This window comes from Pelmatolapia mariae, linkage group LG12 (assembly GCF_036321145.2).
Source record: "Pelmatolapia mariae isolate MD_Pm_ZW linkage group LG12, Pm_UMD_F_2, whole genome shotgun sequence".
Classification (NCBI taxonomy): Eukaryota; Metazoa; Chordata; class Actinopteri; order Cichliformes; family Cichlidae; genus Pelmatolapia; species Pelmatolapia mariae.
The window spans coordinates 9,793,337-9,814,495 of NC_086237.1; the positions used below are offsets into that span (position 1 = coordinate 9,793,337).

General features: G+C 47.2%; 1 protein-coding gene across 1 annotated transcript in view; it reads right to left on the bottom strand.

Moving 5' to 3' along the window:
* The window catches only part of LOC134639503 (ABC-type oligopeptide transporter ABCB9), a 21,159-nt gene extending 713 nt beyond the window's left edge, over positions 1-20,446 (bottom strand). The window contains exons 1-11 of the mRNA XM_063490724.1: positions 19,245-20,446; positions 17,405-17,519; positions 17,077-17,207; positions 16,784-16,989; positions 4,358-4,555; positions 4,135-4,263; positions 3,862-4,050; positions 3,507-3,680; positions 1,492-1,651; positions 888-1,024; positions 1-766 (exon numbers count right to left, since the gene is read on the bottom strand). The exon at positions 1-766 is cut by the window's left edge and continues 713 nt beyond it. Of these exons, the coding sequence (XP_063346794.1) occupies positions 446-766; positions 888-1,024; positions 1,492-1,651; positions 3,507-3,680; positions 3,862-4,050; positions 4,135-4,263; positions 4,358-4,555; positions 16,784-16,989; positions 17,077-17,207; positions 17,405-17,519; positions 19,245-19,914 (2,430 nt within the window). The 5' untranslated portion in view covers positions 19,915-20,446 and the 3' untranslated portion in view covers positions 1-445. The remainder of the gene's footprint in view (positions 767-887; positions 1,025-1,491; positions 1,652-3,506; positions 3,681-3,861; positions 4,051-4,134; positions 4,264-4,357; positions 4,556-16,783; positions 16,990-17,076; positions 17,208-17,404; positions 17,520-19,244) is intronic.
* Positions 20,447-21,159: the final 713 nt, after the last annotated feature.

The following is a 21,159-nucleotide window of genomic DNA, read 5'->3' on the forward strand; positions in this document are numbered from 1 at the left end:
GATTTAAAGTTTTGATTGTGTATTTTATAGCTTTTCACTGTAATTTTAAATATGAACCCAAAGAGAGGTCAGTGCAAGTGAGGGAGGCCATCAAGGCTGCAAAACCCAAACTAACCTATCAGAGAGACAGCAAAACAATTAAAGTGCATGATGACAGAATTCTTTCTTTCTTTTAAAAACATTTAAAATAATTACATTAAAACAATCCCCATAATGCAACCATCAATCTGTTAATGGCAAAGTTTTGCCAATGAAACCCCCTGAATTAAAGCTAAAGGTCTGCACATCAGTCTCATATTGATGAATTTAAAATCCACTGTGGTGGTGTGTAGGTGAAACACTACAAAACTTTTCTTTGTCCAACAGATTACAAACCCAAATGCAGATTTAAGTATTTTTAACTTAATTACAGTCCAGTGCCACATCTACACACTGCAGGTCGTTCTCAGTAACGCACACTACACTCAGACTCGCTCAGGCTGCCGCTGCTGCTTCGTCCTCTCCACTGCTGTCCTCCACCTGACTTCCAGCTGGCGTTTTGTGGTGAGTGTAGGTCCTCCTCCCCGGTCTCGATGCCCAGGACCTGCCTCTGAACCAGCTTAGAGTAGAGTCCGCCGCTGGCCATCAGCTCACTGTGAGATCCCTGTTCTGCCACGTGGCCCCTGTCAATTACAATAATGTTGTCTGCCTTCTCCACTGTGCTGAGCCGATGGGCGATCACCAACACGGTGTGGTCCCGCAGGACATTGTTCAGAGCCTGTTGAACCTGTAGTGAATTCAGCAGATACATCAACACCTCTATATTATTCCATAATGCAAATATGCTGCATGTCTGCTTGGTAACAGCTGCTGTACCAAAGCTCTCGTCTGGCTTTGATAACACTTACAATGTGTTCACTTTCTGCATCCAGAGCGCTAGTGGCCTCATCCAGGATGAGAACACGAGGGTTGCGGATGAGAGCTCTTGCAATGGCAACCCTTTGTTTCTGTCCCCCTGACAACTGTGTGCCCTTCTCGCCAACACCTCAAGAAAACAGTAAGGTGAAAGTCAGTCAAATACATCATTTCATCTTATCAAACACATCTCCATTTCTTTATCACAGAACATAGCTCTATTTTTTTGTATGGCTGTGATATTGTGAATTTAAATCTGAGCACTGTGTCAGTTTTAAGCAGACCCCAAAGTCAGGCTGGCAAATCAGCTGATCTCAGTGTCAGCCACACTATCTCGTGGTCACTTCTTACTTTTCCACACATCCTATTGGCAGATCTCAAATGGTGCATGCTACTTAAGCTGTATCAGCCAACCTATAGTTTCTGATGCCTCTGCAAGCAGCTTTGCAATGTACAGTAAAGCTCTGTATAGTAAAACAAATCTGCCAGGGACCAATGTTAAATGTGACTTTTCCTCTTGAGGTCCCAGCTTAATAAGCATCTCCATTATAGAGCACATAAAAAGCTGATTTACAAATGAACAGATTTAATGATTACTTGTTTCATAGCCTTTAGGAAGAGTGGTAATAAAATCATGAGCATTAGCCTTGGTGGCAGCCTGCAGCACTGCCTCCCTGGGGACATCAGTCAGGCCATAGGTAATGTTCTCCTCAACTGTGCGGGCAAACAGCACAGGCTCTTGACCTACAAGAGCCACCTGCAGACACACAATAAAGAATAGAAATTACTGCATGCTGAAGACTAACAAGCCAAGGGGTGTATTTGTATACAAAGTATGGGACTCCGAAAAAAGAAAAACAAACACATCATGAAGCCAGACTGTTACATTGAGAGGTCCTGTTTGATTACAAGTAACACAAGTAGCAGGCTGTAGTTTATTTTGAGTGAGTCTTGCGTACACCACCCCGCTGCTATGAATGCTTTTCAGATGACACATAAGTGTAGTGAGAAAAGTGTAGCACTAAAAATAGCCCCCTAGAAAAATGTTTGCTTTTTAGTCATAAGAAATTATGTTTTTTAGCCCTTCTTAATGTTTTTCTTTTATGAGACTAGTTTTTGTCATCGCCAGCAGAAACTGACACAGGGCAGGAAAAATCAGAAAACATAGAGATGGACAAACACATTGGCAGTTTTGCTCTTTTCAGGAGATTTTCAGACAACCCCTCAACAAAAGTTCTTGTGATGTTGGATTGTGCAAATAGTGCACAATCCAACATCACAGTGCACAATAGTGCATTCACTGTTAGTATGTCTACAGCCTCCTGAACACTGTATAAGAGCCAGGCCTCCTGCTTAGTTTAGTTCCTGCTGAGTTCTACATGTATAAAAAACAAATGCGTTAACACAGATTAAGCCATCATCACGATTAATGCGATAAAAAAAATGTAACGCTATTAACGCATCTGGAGTGCAGAATGACTCAAAATCGCTGAAATGTTTCTGTCAATGCATTTCAGGCAGTTTGTCCAAGCAGAGTTACCTTCGCACATGCACAAATGGGCAGTTGATCTGGTAGTGACGGGCAGCAGAACCAATCAACTCAATATGGAAGATGATAAACGCACATTGGCCCTCTCGATTGGAAATTTGAGTATTAAAAAAAATAACAAGACGGAACAGTCGACAGACAAAGTATTATGCACATTGTGCAAGAAGGAATTTTCTTTTCACCGAAGCACTTCCAGCTTAAAATATCACATTGACGCGAAGAATACTTTAGCCGGGCTTGCTCCTAGGACTTGGGCTAACGCGTCACCCAGCTTGCGACAAACCACTCACGGAGCATCCGGGACTCAGGAAGTCTACCTCGGACATACTGACTGACACAATTGCCAAGTGGATTGCAACAAACTGCAGACCTGTTAATGTCGTTGAGAAAATGCACTTTACATAGTTTTGGTTCCTCGTTTCAAGGACTTGAAGTGCCTCCCCAAGAGTGACAGAGAGAGAGGATAATTGTTTACAGAGTTTTTTGTTAACATGAATGTTCAAGATGTTCAATAAAAATGTTAAGTGTGTATATTTTCCCTTTTTTTCTGTTTGCTCATGCAATATATATATATATATATATATATATATATAGTATAAAAATGAATGATATTTAATTGTGATTAATCAACATTAATCCACAGTAACCCAGTGATAAAGCTGATAAAAAAATTTAAATGTTTGACAGCACTAATATATATTATATCTATTACCTATTAGTAAAAAGGTTTTTTTTAAGAGTTGTATTTCACAGGAGAGATCCTGTGCTAAAAGATTGAAGAAAACTATTCAAATTCTCTTTGAATTTAAGCACACATTCTTTGTGTTTATTCTCCATTTACTTCATTATACTGCATGAATGTCAGTTACAAGCTTAAATATAAAGTTGAAAAAGTGTAATTGTAGCCAGGCTATTGAAGTAATTGCGATTAATCCTGATTAATGACAGAAAATTGTGAGATTAATTTGTTAATTTTTTTTAATCTATTGACAGCACTAATATATATATATATATATATATAATACAAAGATTACACATAAAAATGTCTTATACACTGACTAACCTTGGAGTGGAGGTAGTCATGCTGAAAGCTTTGAACAGGCTTTCCATCCAGCAGCACCTGGCCTTGCTGAGGAAGGTAGAAATTTTCCAGAAGACTCACACAGGAGCTCTTCCCACTGCCTGAAGGTCCCACAAGGGCAGTCACTTCTCCGGGACGCAGGAGGAATGACACCCCCTGCAAAAAGACCCATTTCAAACTAAGCAGACATAATGTCAACCGTATCCTAACTTCACCCTCATTTAGTTGGTTATATTGTTGCAATCTTCTAGTAAACTGCCCTCATCTCTACCACCATGAGTCAAACAGACCACTTGTGAATAATTTCTTCAGGTGTTCAGGATCCCTGAGGACAAACCTTGAGAATATCAGTTTCAGGGCGTGTCGGGTAGGCAAACGTGACGTCTTTAAATTCAACCAGACCGGCGCATGTCTCCGGAGCCTCTGTGCCATCAGAGGGGTGTTCGGGTTTCCTATCCAGATACTCAAAAACCTTCTCAGCAGCTCCAACTCCTTGCATGAGGCCCGTGTACACTGATGCAATGCTCTGCAAAGCGAAGACAACATGGATTCATTGCCGTGTCTTCAGAACAGAAAACAAACGACCTGTGGAGAATGATAGATGATATACCTCAAGACATTCGCCGAGCTCTAGCATGTATATGAAAAAAGATATCAAGGCGCCGCTACTCATCTGATTAGTAATCACAAGGTGGCCTCCATAGTAGAGGATAGCCAGCTCGAGAGCAAGCTCTGAGATCTGGAAAACACACAAAAATCCCTTGCTGTAAGGCAAAAACAGAGACCACTAAATAAACAATGCAGATATGTAAAGGGTAACTGCAGATACCTACACAACTGGACCACATGTAGCAAGCGTAGGCCAGGGCTTGTTTTTTGTTGAGCTGGAACATGACTAAGAGTTTGGCGTAATAGGAGTCGGCCTCTCCATTCTCGTTGGCAAAGCTCCGCACCGTCCTCATGGCTGAGATGGTTTCTTCTGCAACTTTATTGGCCTCTGCGAGGGTTGTTTGCACCTTTTTGGTCAGATTCTGGAAGAGAGCAGGTGTGTGTGCTCATGACCCTTTTTCTTCTCTACGTATATAGTGACGGCGGTGACAGAGGAGGAAATAAATGGAGCCGCAAGGGAGTAGGGCTGTTCGATATAATGATATCGGATGACGATATGAAAACGTCAATCGTTGCATATTACGCTATCGTTTGTTTAGTGTTGTGGCAAAATAAACTTTTTACGGCAATATTTTTTCATTGTTTTGATGGTCACTGTAGAATTTCTTAAAGTTCTCTCTTTCTCTTTCTCTTATATTTAATATAACCACACTACGGACGGACAAGCGACTGTTTTTATGCCTTGAGGTTAACAACACCGACGGTAAAACCATCGCGGGGCTCCGTCGTCCGCTTCTTTATTTTTCACATAAACCTTTCACAATAAAGCTGAAGATCCTGTTGAGATTTTTTCAAAATAAACTGAATCACGTGAAAGAGTACGCAGAGTGTTTACGGATGAGAAGCAAGAAAGAGCCGTCAGGTGCTAAAAAATAAACCTTAGAATCAAACATTAGAACCGGCTTTTCCCCGCAGCACACCGTGTAATAAATACTCACAAAGAAAATGTCTAAAAATGTATAGTTTCATGCATCGGTCAAAACACTTGACTCCAGGTACACGACCAGCTAAAAAAAAAAAAAAAAAACTTAACGCAAATCGAGTTGCCCGACATTCACGGAATTTACAGAAAATGCAAAAAATTTTTGTGATATATACCGTTGTCAGGACGATAAACGTCTTATATCGGGATATGAAATGTTGGTCATCTCGCACAGCCCTACAAGGGAGTGACTGTTTCCCCGGTACCCTGGTGCTGAAACAACAGAATCAGCTGCTGAAACACAAATAAACACTTGCATGAGCACGGAAATCCAGTGTGTGTCAGGTCCTTTATCACACTTTTCTATTTACAATCTACACATGTCCCCCAGATGTGTCACAAGTAGACAATCACAGAGTTACTGTCTTGACAAGAAGACAGTTACACTATACTCTCTCTAAATGCACAAAAGGCTAATTGTAGCTTTCTTCTTAAAAACGAATCCCCACACAGAAAAGAGAACTACTTTTAGCCAAAAATAACAGAGCAGCTCATCCAAACAACATTATACCTGACATTACATTTACTGTTGTTAAGACATACATCGTGTGTACTAGGGTGACCATATTTTGATTTCCAAAAAAAAGGACACTTGGCCCACTCATGAAGAATTTTAATAATACTGTTTGCTTAAAAATTTTTTTAACATATTTAAATAATGCCTTCTCTGTGCTGTAAATGAATGGTGAAATAAAAAAATGTCTTATAGGCTTTTACAAGTCAATAAGTGCAAAAAAATAATTTAAAAACCTCTAGAATTAAATAACGTTACAGAAATAATGCCTCATTTGTATAAGAAAAATGACCAGTGAAGTACCAGTGAGGTATTGTGCAATGGTTTCTGCTGTCTCATTTCGCGTTTCTAACCTCAATTTTTTTTTTTTTTTTTTTTTGCACGCCACCATTCTTCCAGTCAAAGTATGACTGGGAATATATTCTCTGTTCCATGATTACTTAAGTCTGAGAAATGCCACAGTACTGGATTTTATTAAGAGCTCAAAGAGTGACTTCATCTGAATGTAGCACTATGACACCATTGACAATAGTTTCAGTCTTGGTGCGGGCACTTTTTTGCTTTGTTAAAATCTGGAAATGCTTCTTTTTTTAGCAACACACAAGTGCAATGGATCTGTAGCTATTGTGACGCTTCATAGTATGAAATGCCAGTGCACCTTCTGCTGCAGATACAACAACATCCTCGTTTTTCCCAGGTGTAACAAAGAACTCGGTCAACTTACTAGATGAATTTTCGCCTCGCACAGCCTTTATATGCAGGGTGCACATGAGCGGTCCGCAGGTGCGCATTCGCTGTCAAAATAAAAGACGCGCACCAGATAAGAAGTTGCAACGCGCGTTTGCGTACATAAGATTTTCTGGAGGAGGACAGACATTTGTTTAGAACTCTTAAAGATGTCGAAGAAGCAAGCTCCTTTAAGCAATTACTTTGGTGTTCCTCCACCTCCAAAGAAATGTCAGAAGGAGTCCGAACCGCAAAAGAAGCGCGTATTCTCGGAAAAGTGGTTGCAGGAGGTGAGCTGGCTTCAAACAAATGATGAACGCACAAAGATTTGGTGTGGAATATGCCGTGAAAATCCCACTCTAGCGGACAAAAACAGTGCCTTTTATATGTACGCAAACGCACGTTGCAAATTCTTATCTGGTGCGCGTCATTTATTTTGACAGCGAATGCGCAGCTGCGGACCACTTATATGCACCCCTGTTTATACGTTTTAAACCTTTGTTAGACACACAAACGTATTTGCCAGCTCTGCACACAGTGCACTCCGCCTCCCATTTATTCTGAGGGATGGTACAAGGGAAATTTGTTTTGCAGTTTGCCTGAAAAGATGCACTTGCGCTTTGGCATCTTGTGGCATCTTTTCAGCGCGCCGCTGCGCACTCTGTCCCGTCTGTGAGCGCGGAACAACCACTTACAACGCAGCAGTTCGGGGACGAAGTCGCACATATGGTCCTCTGTATGCCTATAGGCAGTGTTGGGAAGGTTACTTTTAAAATGTATTCCATTACAGAATACTGAATACATGCCCCAAAATGTATTCTGTAACGTATTCCATTACGTTACTCAATGAGGGTAACGTATTCTGAATACTTTGGATTACTTAATATATTATCATGCTGTTTACAACTACGTGAATGTACTGTAGCGGGCCAGGGCTGTTTGGGGTTGTTCTGACATTTATGTTCTGTTTTGCAGTTCTTTTTGTTTATGTTGTCATGGTGATGAGTGACGCGCTCTCTCGGCGACTGTGTTTCCGGTGAGAGAGCGCCTTTTTTTTGTGGTTGTGTTGTTGTTGCCGCGCTGAGGAGGGAGGTAGTGACAGTCAGTGTTGCCAACTTAGCGACTTTGTCGCTATATTTAGCGAGTTTTCAGACCCCCTTAGCGACTTTTTTTCTAAAAAGCGACTAGCGACAAATCTGGCGACTTTTGCTGGTGTTATTGGAGACTTATGCGACTTTTTGACATGAAACCACGTATCGTTCTTACTGTCAACAAGCAGCCGGTGCTTCCGTGAGCACATCGCCCAAGTCAAAGCGCTCACAGGCGGTGGATAGTTCTCACGCAGCAGTCGCCCCCAGCAGCTGTCAGAGCAGATGTTGTTCACCCTTACGCGTACAAACTGCAAATGAATAGCGCATGAGCGAAGCCGCTGCTCCCGCCCCCTAGGGAGCAGCGGTAAATGTTCATTTTTCTTTGTCTAAAATAAATCAGTGCACTAAAACATCATTCCAACATAGTCACTTGCTCATTTCCTCCATCGTGTGTTTGCCTCTGTGACATAAGCTAAACAGCTAGCTAGCTCATCATGTCGCAGTCTAAACTGTACACTCAAAAATACAGGAAAGAGTGGGAATCAAACCCTGAATTTAAGGGCTGGTTGAAGCAGTTTATTGGAGATGATACACGTGCATACTGCCTGTATTGCAAGGCGGATTTCTATGCCAAACAGAGTGATGTGAAAAAACACATGCTAACACAAAAACATACTCAAAACGCAAAGCATTATAACAGTTCCACCCAAATGAAACTGCCGTTTCTTACTAAAAAAAACAGACTCTTCTAAAAAGGCCGAAGCCACCATGGCATTAGCTATCGCTGAGCACTGTTCCATGCTGGCATGTGATCATATTGGAGAGGCATGTAGAGCTGCTTTCTCAGACTCCACTGCTGCCACCCATTTCAAAATGCACAGGACAAAGTGCACAGAAATGATTAATGGTGTTCTGGCACCATACTTTCTGAAAAAGTTGGTTGCAGATGTGGGTGATCAGCGTTTCAGCCTCCTCCTCAATGAGTCCACAGATATAAGTGTTTCTAAGTATCTGGGGGTTGTCATAAGGTACTTTAGCGACACCAAGCAGACAATTGTGTCCACTTTTCTAGGGCTTGTTGAGTTGGAGGTAGGAGATGCCAGATCTATAGCTCGTGTTGTTGTGGGTTTCCTTGAGAAGTGTTGTCTTAAAAAAGACAATCTCTTGGGGATAGGAACCGACAATGCATCTGTGATGACAGGGATTAACAATGGGGTCCATAAAGTGCTGAAGGAGGAGTATGGCCTCAGAGATCTTGTTCTTATTCACTGTGTATGCCACTCTCTGCAGCTTGCTGTAAGTCATGCTTCCAATGACACCATACCCCGTAGTGTGGAGTACTTGGTACGAGAGACTTATAACTGGTTTTCAGTGTCTCCAAAGCACAGGGAGGCCTACAAGGCCATTTATGAGACTATCAACTGTGGGGAGAAACCTTTACAGATAACCAAGGTGTGTGCCACACGTTGGCTCTCCATTGAACCTGTGGTTTCACGCATTTTGGACCAGTGGGATGAGCTTAGGCTGCATTTTGCAGTCACCAAGTCCAGTGAACACTGCTACATGGCTGAAGTTTTATACTCCATGTACACTGACCCTCAAAATATCTTGTACATGACTTTTCTGAAGTCAGTGCTGGGAGAGGTACAGACCGCCATCAAGGCTTTTGAAGGAGAACAGGTAGATCCTCTTAAACTACTTTACAGCTTGGTTAGCCTGATCAAGTCTGTGAGCAGCAGGGTGCTGAATCCACTGGCAAATGTTGATGTACTCAAAGAGCCAATAGAGGGATACATCAGTTCCAAACCATACCTTGGTTACCTTTTTGAGTCGAAAGCAGCTGAGTTGCACCTTGCGCCTGAGGATGAAAAAAATGTCAGAAAGCGGTGTGTAGCCTTTACCATATCCCTTACTAATGAGTTGAGGGTGAGACTGCCGGACAATATTGAAGCATTGCAGTACATGTCAGTTTTCAATGTGGAGGAAACTCTAAAGCACAACAAGAGCCCTGGAGAAATAGAAAAAATTGCTAAACTCCTTGGCTTCTCCCCTGAAGCGATAGATAAGATTGTCCATCAATGGCGCACCATCCATCTTAGTAAATGGAATGAGACAAAAAACACAATGGACTTCTGGAGTGAGATTTGGAAGTACAGGGATGCAGCTGATATCAACCCATTTCAAGAACTTGCAATGGCTGCTGTGTCTGTGTTGTCCTTGCCACACTCAAATGCTGAAGTTGAGAGAGTATTCAGCCAGATGAGTGTGGTAAAAAGCAAACTTAGAAATCGGATGTCCTTGCAGAGCCTTAACTCCATCCTGTACATCCGATATGGACTGAAGCTGTCTGGTGAGGCTTGCTATGAGCACCAGCTGCCTGACAATGTTTTGCAGCTTTTTGGCACATCAGCTGCGTACTCATTTAAGTCAAGTGCTACAGTTGCTGAACCTGCAGTAGAGAATCTTGACAAAAATGAGGATGACCCACTCTTTCTGTGAGCCAGCACAGCCTGGATGTCTGGAAAAACAAACAAACAAACAAACCCAATCAGCCTAAACTAGGACCAGACTAGTCCCCAGCATTTTTTCGCATTGCCACTGTTTATTTCTACTGTCTGTTTTTGGTCCATTTAGATTGCTAATGTAGTTTGTTAACAACATTATGGTTAAAAATGTTCTTCTTTTACCCTTATTCTTGTGTGGTTAAAAAGGAAAAAAAAAAGCCAAAAAAAAAAAAAAAAGCCAAAAAAAAAAAAAAAAGTAACTCCGCCAGAGTGCCTATTTTGGGTCACTCGCCCGGATAAAGGAGGAGGGTGGGAATTATGATATTAAAACAATAATTGCTAAAAGAAATGTAACTTGTAGTTGTAAATATAAATGCCTAAATGCATTTAGGATGTTTTTTACTCACTTTATGTCTCGTCCATGGTGCTACTTCTCTCTCCTACAGCGTAGTTTACGAGCATGACCAATTATGCAAATTAGGCGATGACGTCATTTAGCGACTTCTAGCGACTTTTAGGACAGCCAATAGCGATTTTCCTTACTGAGGAGTTGGCAACACTGGTGACAGTGTTCTCGGCAGAGAATAATAAACGGGTGCTCCCAAAGAAACCTCTGTCTCCTCCGTGACTGAGCTCGCCACATTGGTGTCAGAAGTGGGATGCTCACCCTCGCCGGAATGGAGGGAGACATTCGGAGGCTAGAGCAAGCTATCGAGGAGAACATTACTCGCCTGGGAGGCTGGCGATTGAGGAGAGAGGAAGCTAGCGGCCATGTAAGTCCCCCGACGGGTCCCGATGGTGCGAGTGCACCGCAGCGGCGGCCCGCCGCGACCGATGCTAGGGCAATGCTTGATGGGCTGCCTCCGTCGGCCGACACACCGGGCCCCCGACAGCGAGCAGTGACGCCTGCAACGCCAGCTAAGGTACCGAAATATAACGGGCTAACCCCGCTAGAGCCCTACCTCTCACAAGTACGGCTAGCCGCGAGACATAATGGCTGGAGTGACGGTGAGGCTGCTACACACTTAGCGCTAGCATTGGAAGGAGATGCATTGCAGGTACTCCTTGACCTAGCCGCGTCAGAGCAGCATGAGCTCCAGGCCCTCACCATAGCACTCGAGAGGCGATTTGGGCAGCGGCACTCCACTGATCAGAGCAGGGAGCAGCTGACCAAACGGAGCCGTAGGCCGGGGGAGAGCCTGGGCACCTTTGCAGCGGATGTGTTGCTGTATGCTCGTCGTGGCTACCCAGAGTTCCCAGCAGCAGCCCGTGAGGAGCTTAGCCTGCATGCTTTCCTGCGTGGACTTTTTCCAGAGCGACTGCGCCAACACGTCCGCCTGGCCATGCCTCAGACTCTCAGTGAGGCGCTCCTTCAGGCTGAAAGGGCCGAGCTGGTGCTCACCTCGCCACCTAACCAGCAGGTGCGCCCCCCAAACTACCCTCAAATCAGAGCCGCAGACTGCGACGGGGAGGGGGCGGTCGCGGAGATATGCCAGCTGCAGCCCTCGGTGCCTCGGAGGCGTCGTCGTCGTCCCACCGACCGCTGTTACCGGTGCGATGAGCCTGGCCACGTGGCGCGTGACTGCCCAGCACCTGCCCCGACGGCCAGAACTACGAAGCCACAGGGAAACGGGGTGGGAGCGGTGTAGTGAGGGGACCACCGCCCCAGTTTCCTGCCCCCCTCCAAGGACGATGCACGGTGGTGGGCCGGGTTGGGCACCTCAAGGGACTCTACCTGAGCTGCTGCGTTGAGGGCCAGCCATGCCGGGCCCTGGTGGACACGGGGTCTACCATCTCCCTGATACGACCTGGCGTGCTTCCTGGAACGTCCGGGTCGTTGGTCGAGGGTTGGTCGCCCACCGACACCCAGCTGATGACGGTGACGGGGGAGAGAGCTGATATGCGGGGGAAGAAACCGTTGCAGATCCGAGTGAAGGATCTGGAGCTGATTCACGACTTCTGGCTTGCGGACATCCAAGACCAGTGCATCATCGGCCTTGATCTGCTGACCCGCTGGGGGGCCTGCGTCGACACCGCAAAGCGGGCTATCACTCTTGGCACAGAGACTCTCGCCCTCCAGTGCGGTCAAAAGCAGGGAGCGGAGGGGGTCAGAGCCAGACGAGACAGGCGTCAGGCAGCTGCCGCTCAGCAGATTTCGGGTGCCGGTGGCTCCGGGTCATCTGTACTTACCTCAGCCCCGGCCCCTCAGCCCAACAAATCTCCCTCGACCGAGACAACCGAGGCTGTTGGTGACCTGTGGCAGCGCAGCAGCGTAGGTCTCAACGGTGATCAGCGCCAGCGGTTGAGGTGCCTCCTGGACGAGAATGCGGACATCTTCGCCGCCAGCGACAAAGACTGCAGGCAGACAGGGCTGGTCCAGCACACCATCGACACCGGCTCTGCCCAACCCATCCGTCTGCGCCCACATCGGCTGCCCCTCTCAAAACGGCAGGTGGCGGAGGAAAAGATCCGTGAGATGGCTGCGGCTGGGGTGATCGAGCCGTCCAACAGCCCATGGGCGGCACCCGTGGTCCTGGTGGGGAAGAAGGATGGCAGCCCGAGGTTCTGCGTGGACTTTCGCCGTCTCAACGCAGTCACCAAGAAGGACTCGTACCCGCTTCCACGGATCGACGAGGCCCTAGATTACGTCAGCGGCTCTAGCTGGTTCAGCTCCCTCGACCTACGCAGCGGTTACTGGCAGGTGGAGCTAGCCCCCGAAGCAAGGCCTAAGACTGCATTCACCATTGGACAGGGGCTGTGGCAGTTCAGGGTCATGCCCTTTGGGCTCTGCAATGCGCCAGCGACGTTTGAGAGGCTGATGGAGAGGGTGCTCGTGAACATCCCTCGTAGCCGCTGTGTTGTGTACCTGGATGACCTGTTGGTACACGGTGGCGACTTCGACAGTGCACTGTCCCACCTGAGCGAGGTCTTCGGTGCCATCCGTCAAGCTGGGCTGCGGCTCAACCCTGCGAAGTGCCGGCTGTTGACAAGAGAGACTACGTTCTTAGGCCATGTGATCAGCGCTCAGGGTATCGCCACCGACCCCGCAAAGGTGGCTGCGGTCCGGGATTGGCCGACTCCCTCGAACGTCAAAGAACTGCGGAGCTTCCTGGGCCTAGCCTCCTACTACCGTCGGTTCATTAAGGGGTTCGCGATGACAGCCAGCCCCCTCCACCGCTTAACCGACAAGGGCCAGCCGTTTGGCTGGGGTGATGCCTGCGCTGCGGCCTTCGCACGGTTGAAGGAGGCCCTCACCAGAGCCCCAGTCCTGGCCTACCCCGACGCCCGGCAACCCTTCATTGTGGACACTGACGCTAGCAATGTAGGAGTTGGGGCGGTCCTTTCCCAGCAGGACGATGCTGGAGAACGAGTGGTGGCATACTTCAGCCGAGCTCTGGGGCGAGCCGAGAGGAACTACTGTGTGACCCGGCGGGAGCTGCTGGCTGTGGTGCTAGCGGTGCGGCACTTCCGGCCATATCTGCACGGCTGCCGGTTCCTCCTGCGCACCGACCATGCATCTCTGACTTGGCTCCTGAACTTCAAACACCCGGAGGGTCAGGTGGCCCGCTGGCTGGAGGTCCTTCAGGGTTACGACTTTGAGATCCAGCATCGGGCAGGTCGACAGCATGGCAACGCTGATGCCCTCTCCAGAAGGCCCTGCATGGCCGTCGAGTGTCGCTACTGTCTGCGACAGGAGGAACGGGCCCAGGAGGCGCTGGGGGTGGCTGCTGCTCAGGCCACGGCCAGCGGAGGGGGATGGCTCCCATTGACCCCGCAGCAGCTGAAGCGGGAGCAGGAGGCCGATGCAACGTTGGTTCAGGTGGGGGCCTGGCTGGAGGTGGCGCAACGCCCCGACTGGACGGGGGTGTCGGGGCAGGAGCCCGAAGTGAAGGCCTACTACTCCCAGTACAACAACCTGGAGACCCACGATGGCCTCCTGTACCGGAGATGGCGGGCCCCCGGGCAGGGCAGAGATCTCCTGCAGCTGTTGGTGCCTCGGTCGCTGCGGTCGCAGGTGCTCGAGCTCGTCCACGGCTCGGTGGGGGCCGGCCACTATGGGAACGCCAAAACTCTCCGCCGTCTCAGAAGACGGTTCTACTGGCCTGGCTGTCGACGGGATGTGGAACTTCATGTGCACTGCTGTGACACCTGCACGGCACAGAAGGGCCCAACTCAACGCTCCACTGCCCCCCTTCAACAGTACCTGGTGGGGGCCCCGATGGAGCGAGTGGGAGTGGACGTCCTAGGGCCTTTCCCTGTTACGGAGTCAGGGAACCGGTACGTGTTGGTGGCCATGGATTATTTCACAAAGTGGCCGGAGGCCTACGCTGTGCCGGACCAGAGTGCATCGACGACGGCGGAGAAGCTGGTGGAGGAGATGTTCACCCGTTTTGGGGTCCCGGCTGAGCTCCACAGTGACCAGGGGCGTAACTTCGAATCGAAGGTCTTCGGGGAGATCTGTCGGCGGCTGGGGGTGGAGAAGACGAGGACCACACCGCTTCACCCGCAAAGCGACGGCTTGGTCGAGCGCTTTAACCGCACGCTGGCCACCCAGCTCGCCATTCTCACCAGCCGCCACCAGCGGGATTGGGACCGACATCTGCCCCTGGTCCTTTGGTCGTATCGGACCGCGGTTAAGGAGTCCAGCCAGTGCACGCCTGCCGCTTTGATGTTTGGGCGGGAGCTCCGGACGCCTGTGGATCTGGTGTTTGGGTCCCCCCCTGAGCCGGAGATTGACGGTGGGCCGGAGATGGACTACTACAGGAGGCTGAGGGAGCGGCTGCAGGTGGTTCACGACTACACCCGCCAGGCCCAGGCCAGCGCCGGAGTACGGCAGAAAAGAGCCTACGACACCAAGTGCCGGGGGGAGGCTTTTGTGCCTGGCGACAAGGTTTGGGTGTACTGCCCGGTTCGCAAGAGAGGAGTGTCCCCCAAACTCTGCAGTCACTGGCAAGGGCCGGCGGAGGTCGTGGAGCGGCTAACAGAAGTGGTGTACCGTGTTCGCATGCCGGGCCCGGGGCGCCTGGTGGTGTTGCACCAGGACAGACTCTCGCCGTACCGACCGCTCGCTCCGGCAGATGCCGGGGCAGGGGATGCTGGCGGCACCCCATGTTCTGATCCGAGTGACTTTTCCCCCACCTGTCGAGACTGGCCGGTGCGCCGGAAGAAGGCACCTGGACGTTTGCAGGACTTTGTGTGGGGTAATGGGGTTGTCGGGGACGACTGACCCCTTAGGTGGGGGCTATGTAGCGGGCCAGGGCTGTTTGAGGTTGTTCTGACATTTATGTTCTGTTTTGCAGTTCTGTTTGTTTATGTTGTCATGGTGATGAGTGACGCGCTCTCTCGGCGACTGTGTTTCCGGTGAGAGAGCGCCTTTTTTTTGTGGTTGTGTTATTGTTGTTGCCGCGCTGAGGAGGGAGGTAGTGACAGTGTTCTCGGCAGAGAATAATAAATGGGTGCTCCCAAAGAAACCTCTGTCTCCTCCGTGACTGAGCTCGCCACAGTACTATTGCTGTGATCTATTACTGTTACTGAAGGTCCGCGGCTCCGAACCATAGTAAAGGGACCTCTGACTAATACGGTGGGTTCCGTGTCGGGCTGGTAGCCGAAAAATAGCTTTACTTTGTTGTCTGGGTCAACTTTGCTTGCCAGAGACAGAGAGAGGCGCTGAAAGGCTGCTCCAACGGAACTTATTTTTTCCGGAGGAAAACACGAACACAGTGTACAGTTGAGTCTTAATAGCTTACTTACAAATGGGCTCCTCAGGCACTCTTCTTGGCTGCAGTGGTTATTATTATATTTACATGCTTCCAGCTCCCGTTTTTGCTCCGTGACAGCTCGGACTTTCCTTTCTCTCCCCCCCTCGCTCACAGACACATAACGTGTATGGCAGTCCATTCTCGCTGCAGCACGGACTACACTGCCCATGAGGCTACATTCTTTAGGGCCATGCCTGTAGCATTCTGCCTTTTAGCTTAGCACAACAACAACAACAAAAAAGTGCTCTCTCACCCAGGAAACACGCAGAGAGAGAGCGCGTCACCCAGTAACCATGGCAACCGTAACGCTGCCGCCTGGAATAACAGAACATAGCTGTCAAACAAACCCAAACAGTCCTGACTCACGATAATATGAAACAGGAAAGTACCGCCGTGTAATCCATTTATTTCAACAAAGTAACTGTATTCTGAATACCACCTTTTTAAACGGTAACTGTAACGGAATACAGTTACTCATATTTTGTATTCTAAATACGTACCGGCGGTACATGTATTCCGTTACTCCCCAACACTGCCTATAGGAAAACCCGGACATTTTCATCCATCTCGAAAATCCCCCCGGACAGAACGTGAAATGTGGACATGTCCGGGGAAAAGAGGACGGTTGGTCACCCTATGTGTACTCATGTTGTACAATGTGTTGAACTGCATTATGGTTATTGTTGTTTAACAGAGAGACAGTATTTTATTTGTCACCACAAGGAGGCACGTATGCTGCGTCATCACGCCCCTGAGAGAGAAAGTGTATCCCAACAAAAATGGCACCCATCAGGAAAGGTTTTGCCACGTTCCCTAATGTGGAACAAAGTTCCCAAAATGTTAAGGACATTTTTGCCTCCGTCGTCATTTCCCTTTGAGTTGATCGCTGTTGATGCTGCAATACTCAACAACTGTAAGAACTATTTCTCAAGACCACTTAAAAAAATTACAATAATATCTGACTTCTTGAAAGCAAACTATAAAGAAATTAACATTCAGACAAAACTACTTTACCTTGTAGTATTCACCATAAAGTTTTGAGACCAGACCGATGAAAGGGAATCCCATGATGGTCACCAGTGTGAGCTTCCAGGACATGCCAAACATGAAGATGAAGAAGCCAACGCCCTTGATGACACTCCGCAGGAAGATGTTGACATTCTGGGAGATGAGGTCGCTCACCTGGGTGGTGTCAGCAGACAGACGTGAAAGGATGTCACCTGCAGGGTGACACGGGCGTGGAATAACATTAGAACGGATCAATGGAAGGGAGAGATGTGTGCACAGGAACTCGCATTCAACATCACCTGTGTGATTTTCATCAAAAAAGGCAATTTCCTGCCTCATCAAGGTTCGGAAAAGATGGTTCCTGAGACGAAGGTTTAATCTCGCAAACGTCAGGGTGAAGACACCTCCTCGTACTCCAATTGCAAGTGAACTGAGGAGAGAGAAAAGGCTGCCATGAAGCAGTTCTGTGGTTTGGCATTTAACACACGTCATCATCAAACAAAGCAAGCAGCTTTGTTAAGGGTCATCTCAGTATATATGCACAACGCATTCCTTTGTGTAATTTACAACAAAATGTAAACAAAACATAAAAAACAAAAATTAAAACCTACAACTGCGGATGCTCACCTGGCTAAGGCCAGTGCTGCAAGTATGATCACAGGTTTGGCAAAATACTCCATGCTTTGGTGAACCACAATGCTGTCTATGGCTTTCCCATAGTAGTACGGTATGAAAGCCTCACCTGAAAGCAAAGAGTCATCATTACTTAAATTAAATTTGATGCTCAAGTTGTCACAAAGCCTTTATGTATGGATCATCAGTTCAACTTAGACTTTAAAAAACATTAAAAAAAATTTTTATCCATCCATCCATTCGCTTCTGCTTATCCCTTTCAAGGTGGCGGGGTGTGCTGGAGCCTATCCCAGCTGTCATAGGGTGAGAGGCGGGGTACATCCTGGACAGGTCGCCAGTCTGTCGCAGGGCTAACACACAGAGACAGAAAACCATTCATGCTCACATTCACACCTATAGGCAATTTAGATTGATCAATTAACCTATCCCAACTAACTGCATGTCTTTGGACTGTGGGAGGAAGCCGGAGTACCCGGGGAGAACATGTAAACTCCACACTGAAAGACCACAGCCTGGTGGAGAATTGAACTCAGGACATAATTGCTGTGTGGCAACAGTGGTAACCTCCATGCCACCATGCTGCATGCATTTTCTTTTAATTCAGTTCTAAATCAGAGTGAAAAATAACGTCACTGTACATTCATAGTGAGGGCGTTTTTTGTTTTTTGGGACTCCCCTTGTCCCAAATGTTTCTGTAACATTTAGGAACAGAACCTCGAGGTGTTTGGGCTCACCCTTAGAGCTCAGATGCTCAGTTCCTGGGGAGCAGTTCAGGCAAGGGAAGATTAGTTAAGATGCCTCCTGAAAACCTCCAATATGAAGTTTTTCTTGTATACCCAACAAGAAAGAGATCCCTGGGCCCACCAAGGACATGCTGAATAAATTATGTCTCTCTGCTGGTTTGGGATATCCTTGTGGAAGAGCTGGAGGCTGAGGTGGAGAAAAGCGAGTTCTAGGCGTCTCTGCTCAGACTGTTGCCCCTGTAATCGCTTTTTAAGCAGCACAAAGCCAATGGATGGATGGACAAATGCATAGTTTAGATGTAGGAATTTGCTAGTAGACTAAAGAAAATACCTATATTGTACTTCAAAGAAAATGAGCAAACTTCCAACATTATTTGAATTAAATGTGTGTATATTTAATGATATTCCATAAGTTAAAGATTTGATGAAACTGATAAAACTCTGAGTGCTGTTGGAGGTTCTGCCATTCAGCCCACTGTTATGAACAATAATGAGCCTTAGAGTTACTTAGACCTATTAATGTAGGTATAGATGTTTATTGGCATTCACCATATATACCATTTCCAGCTCTTTTATTTTTATTCTTGGACTCTAATAGAGACGCTCTGTATGCTTCACAGTTGAAATGAATCCCAGCGTTTATTATACAGGCCCTTGGCACAGGCACTGTTTAAGTCAACTTTCTTCTAATTGGCTAGTCCTTTGAAACAGAAGGTTTGAACAGCAGGTGGGTGAGGCTTCTGGTTAGTAATGTAGATCAATATACTGATCAATATCTTTGGGCTTTATGACAAAAAACATTTGTTTTTTAGCAACTGGGACCCATATTAAAACCCATTATTAAAAGTTAGGGGTCCTTTTAATAATTCCATGACAGAAAGCATCAATAATTAGAACATATTGAAAAGAACACACTTGTTTTTCTACCATAGCACTTATTTGCAATTAAAAAGCTGAAAGTGTTGTGTAATGTGGCATGAATAGCGTAGTCAGAACCTGCAGACTCACTGTTTTGTCAGTTGCATTCAGGCAGTGTGTCTAAATCCTTTATAACAGACAGCAGTAAATAATGTGACATTAAGGACACTCACACACAGCAGAGATGATGAGGAAGAGGACAGCAACAGAGAGCAGCTCAGCATCCTTTTTGCAGTAGCTCAGCAGGCGTCCCAGTGTGGCCCCTGAGCTGCTGTCCTTCTCCTTCTTCCTCTCAGAGCCCAACTCCTGCTCCTCCTCGCCAACTGTCTCCATCAGCTTTTCAGTGTCCTCATGGCCCCTTGCTCGTCTACCACTACTGCTGCTGCTGTCACCACTACTGCTGCACTCAGAGTTGGGCTCCTTCCCCAGCCACCTCCAGAGCAGCATTACTCCCAGAGAAGAGGCACAAGTCCAACATATCAGGCTCAAGAGCCAGGGCTGGTGACTGATGCTCAAAGTCCTCACCTCAGTCAGCATCAGCAGCTTGGCCAGTGTATAGGTGATGACGATCAGACAGATGAGAAGAATAAGGCTGGTGGATTTAGCAACCCTCTGCGGGCCGTCCACCTTGTTCCATGTCACCCCTAAAGAGGCTCCCAGCAGGAGGGAGGCTCGGAGCAGCACTGTCCCCCAGATGTCCAATGCAGACTGGAGGATGTTAAAGTTGAGGGCATCCTCTGCGAAGGTGCTCAGCTGTGATCCATGTGCGTACAGGACAGTGGTGGTGACAACATCCAGGAGGACGTATGACACGATGCAGCCCACAGCCACGTTGATTCCCATGCTGATTATCAGAACAGAGAGCAGCACCGGCACAAAGCAGCAAACAGCGGCTTGAGAAATGATCGTTTACAGTGCAGCAGCGGTTTGAATAAAATGTGAGAAAAGTTTCTCAAAACATACACCAGACAAGCACACAAACACTCAGCAAAACCGGACGATTTTAGATATTCTTTCTGGTCTTTTGCCGTTTTATGCAGCTGCACAGAAAATATCAAGCAGTCTTATTACAACTACCAGCATTTAGGACGTCACTACACCATTAATGATTGTCAAACCATGCCGCAACACACTGTAACACATATCCTGCTACATTGTTGGCTAGCTTTGTGAATTAGCTTCCTGCGGGCGGTCAGCTGCGTTGCGTTAGACTTCCGTGTTGAATCCCTGTTACTGTCCAGCCCCGACAGCATTCAGTAACTCACTGAAACCCCTCTCTTTATTCAATCTTGTCCTCAAACACAGGCATTACAACTCAAACTGACTCAAGTTCATGTAACGAATACATGAACTTCGATACCGGCGTTCAAGGGGACGCCGGTATCGAAGCTCGTCTAGATTACAGAAGATTAAGAGCAGGCAGTGATTCTCTGCGGCACACTAGTGAGCGTTTCTACCACCAGTTCATCTTTTTGCTATCTTGTGTTTTTCTACTCAAGGAGTTCACATGTCCCTAACCCGAATACGAAGCCAACAACATCTGATGGTTGAAGAATGCCCACTCGTGTTCTGCAGACTACAGAAACCCGCTTTTAAATGGCTAAAGTTACAGGAAAGAAGACAGAGTGACACATCTTTCCTTTTAGCTTTACGGGTGTTGCCATAGAGTCTCGCTGAAAATGACCAGTTTGGCTCCTCCCAGTTTTCCATTAAAGTGGACATGAAACACAACATGTATCACTCTGTTTGTGAAGCTAGATTTAAAACAATCAGTCTTTTAAGCTTCTGTTTTTAGAGCATGTGCAGTGCCATCTGACGCCAATATGACATCACTGGGTTGGCGGGTCAAAGGTATGACTTACTAAGTTAATATCAGTTAATTACTATCAGTAAGTTCATGACTTACTAACAGGTTGTTGTTGCATTGGGTTTTAGGTCATCTCATCTATCATGTGAGTCAACACAGAGCTTCTTAAGGTAAACTCAAGCCAACTGAAGCCTAGCAAACTCTCCCAGCTGTGGTCATATCTGACTGAAAGATGGCATCAGAGTTTTAAAGAATCTTGGTGTTTGTGTTACTTTGTCCAC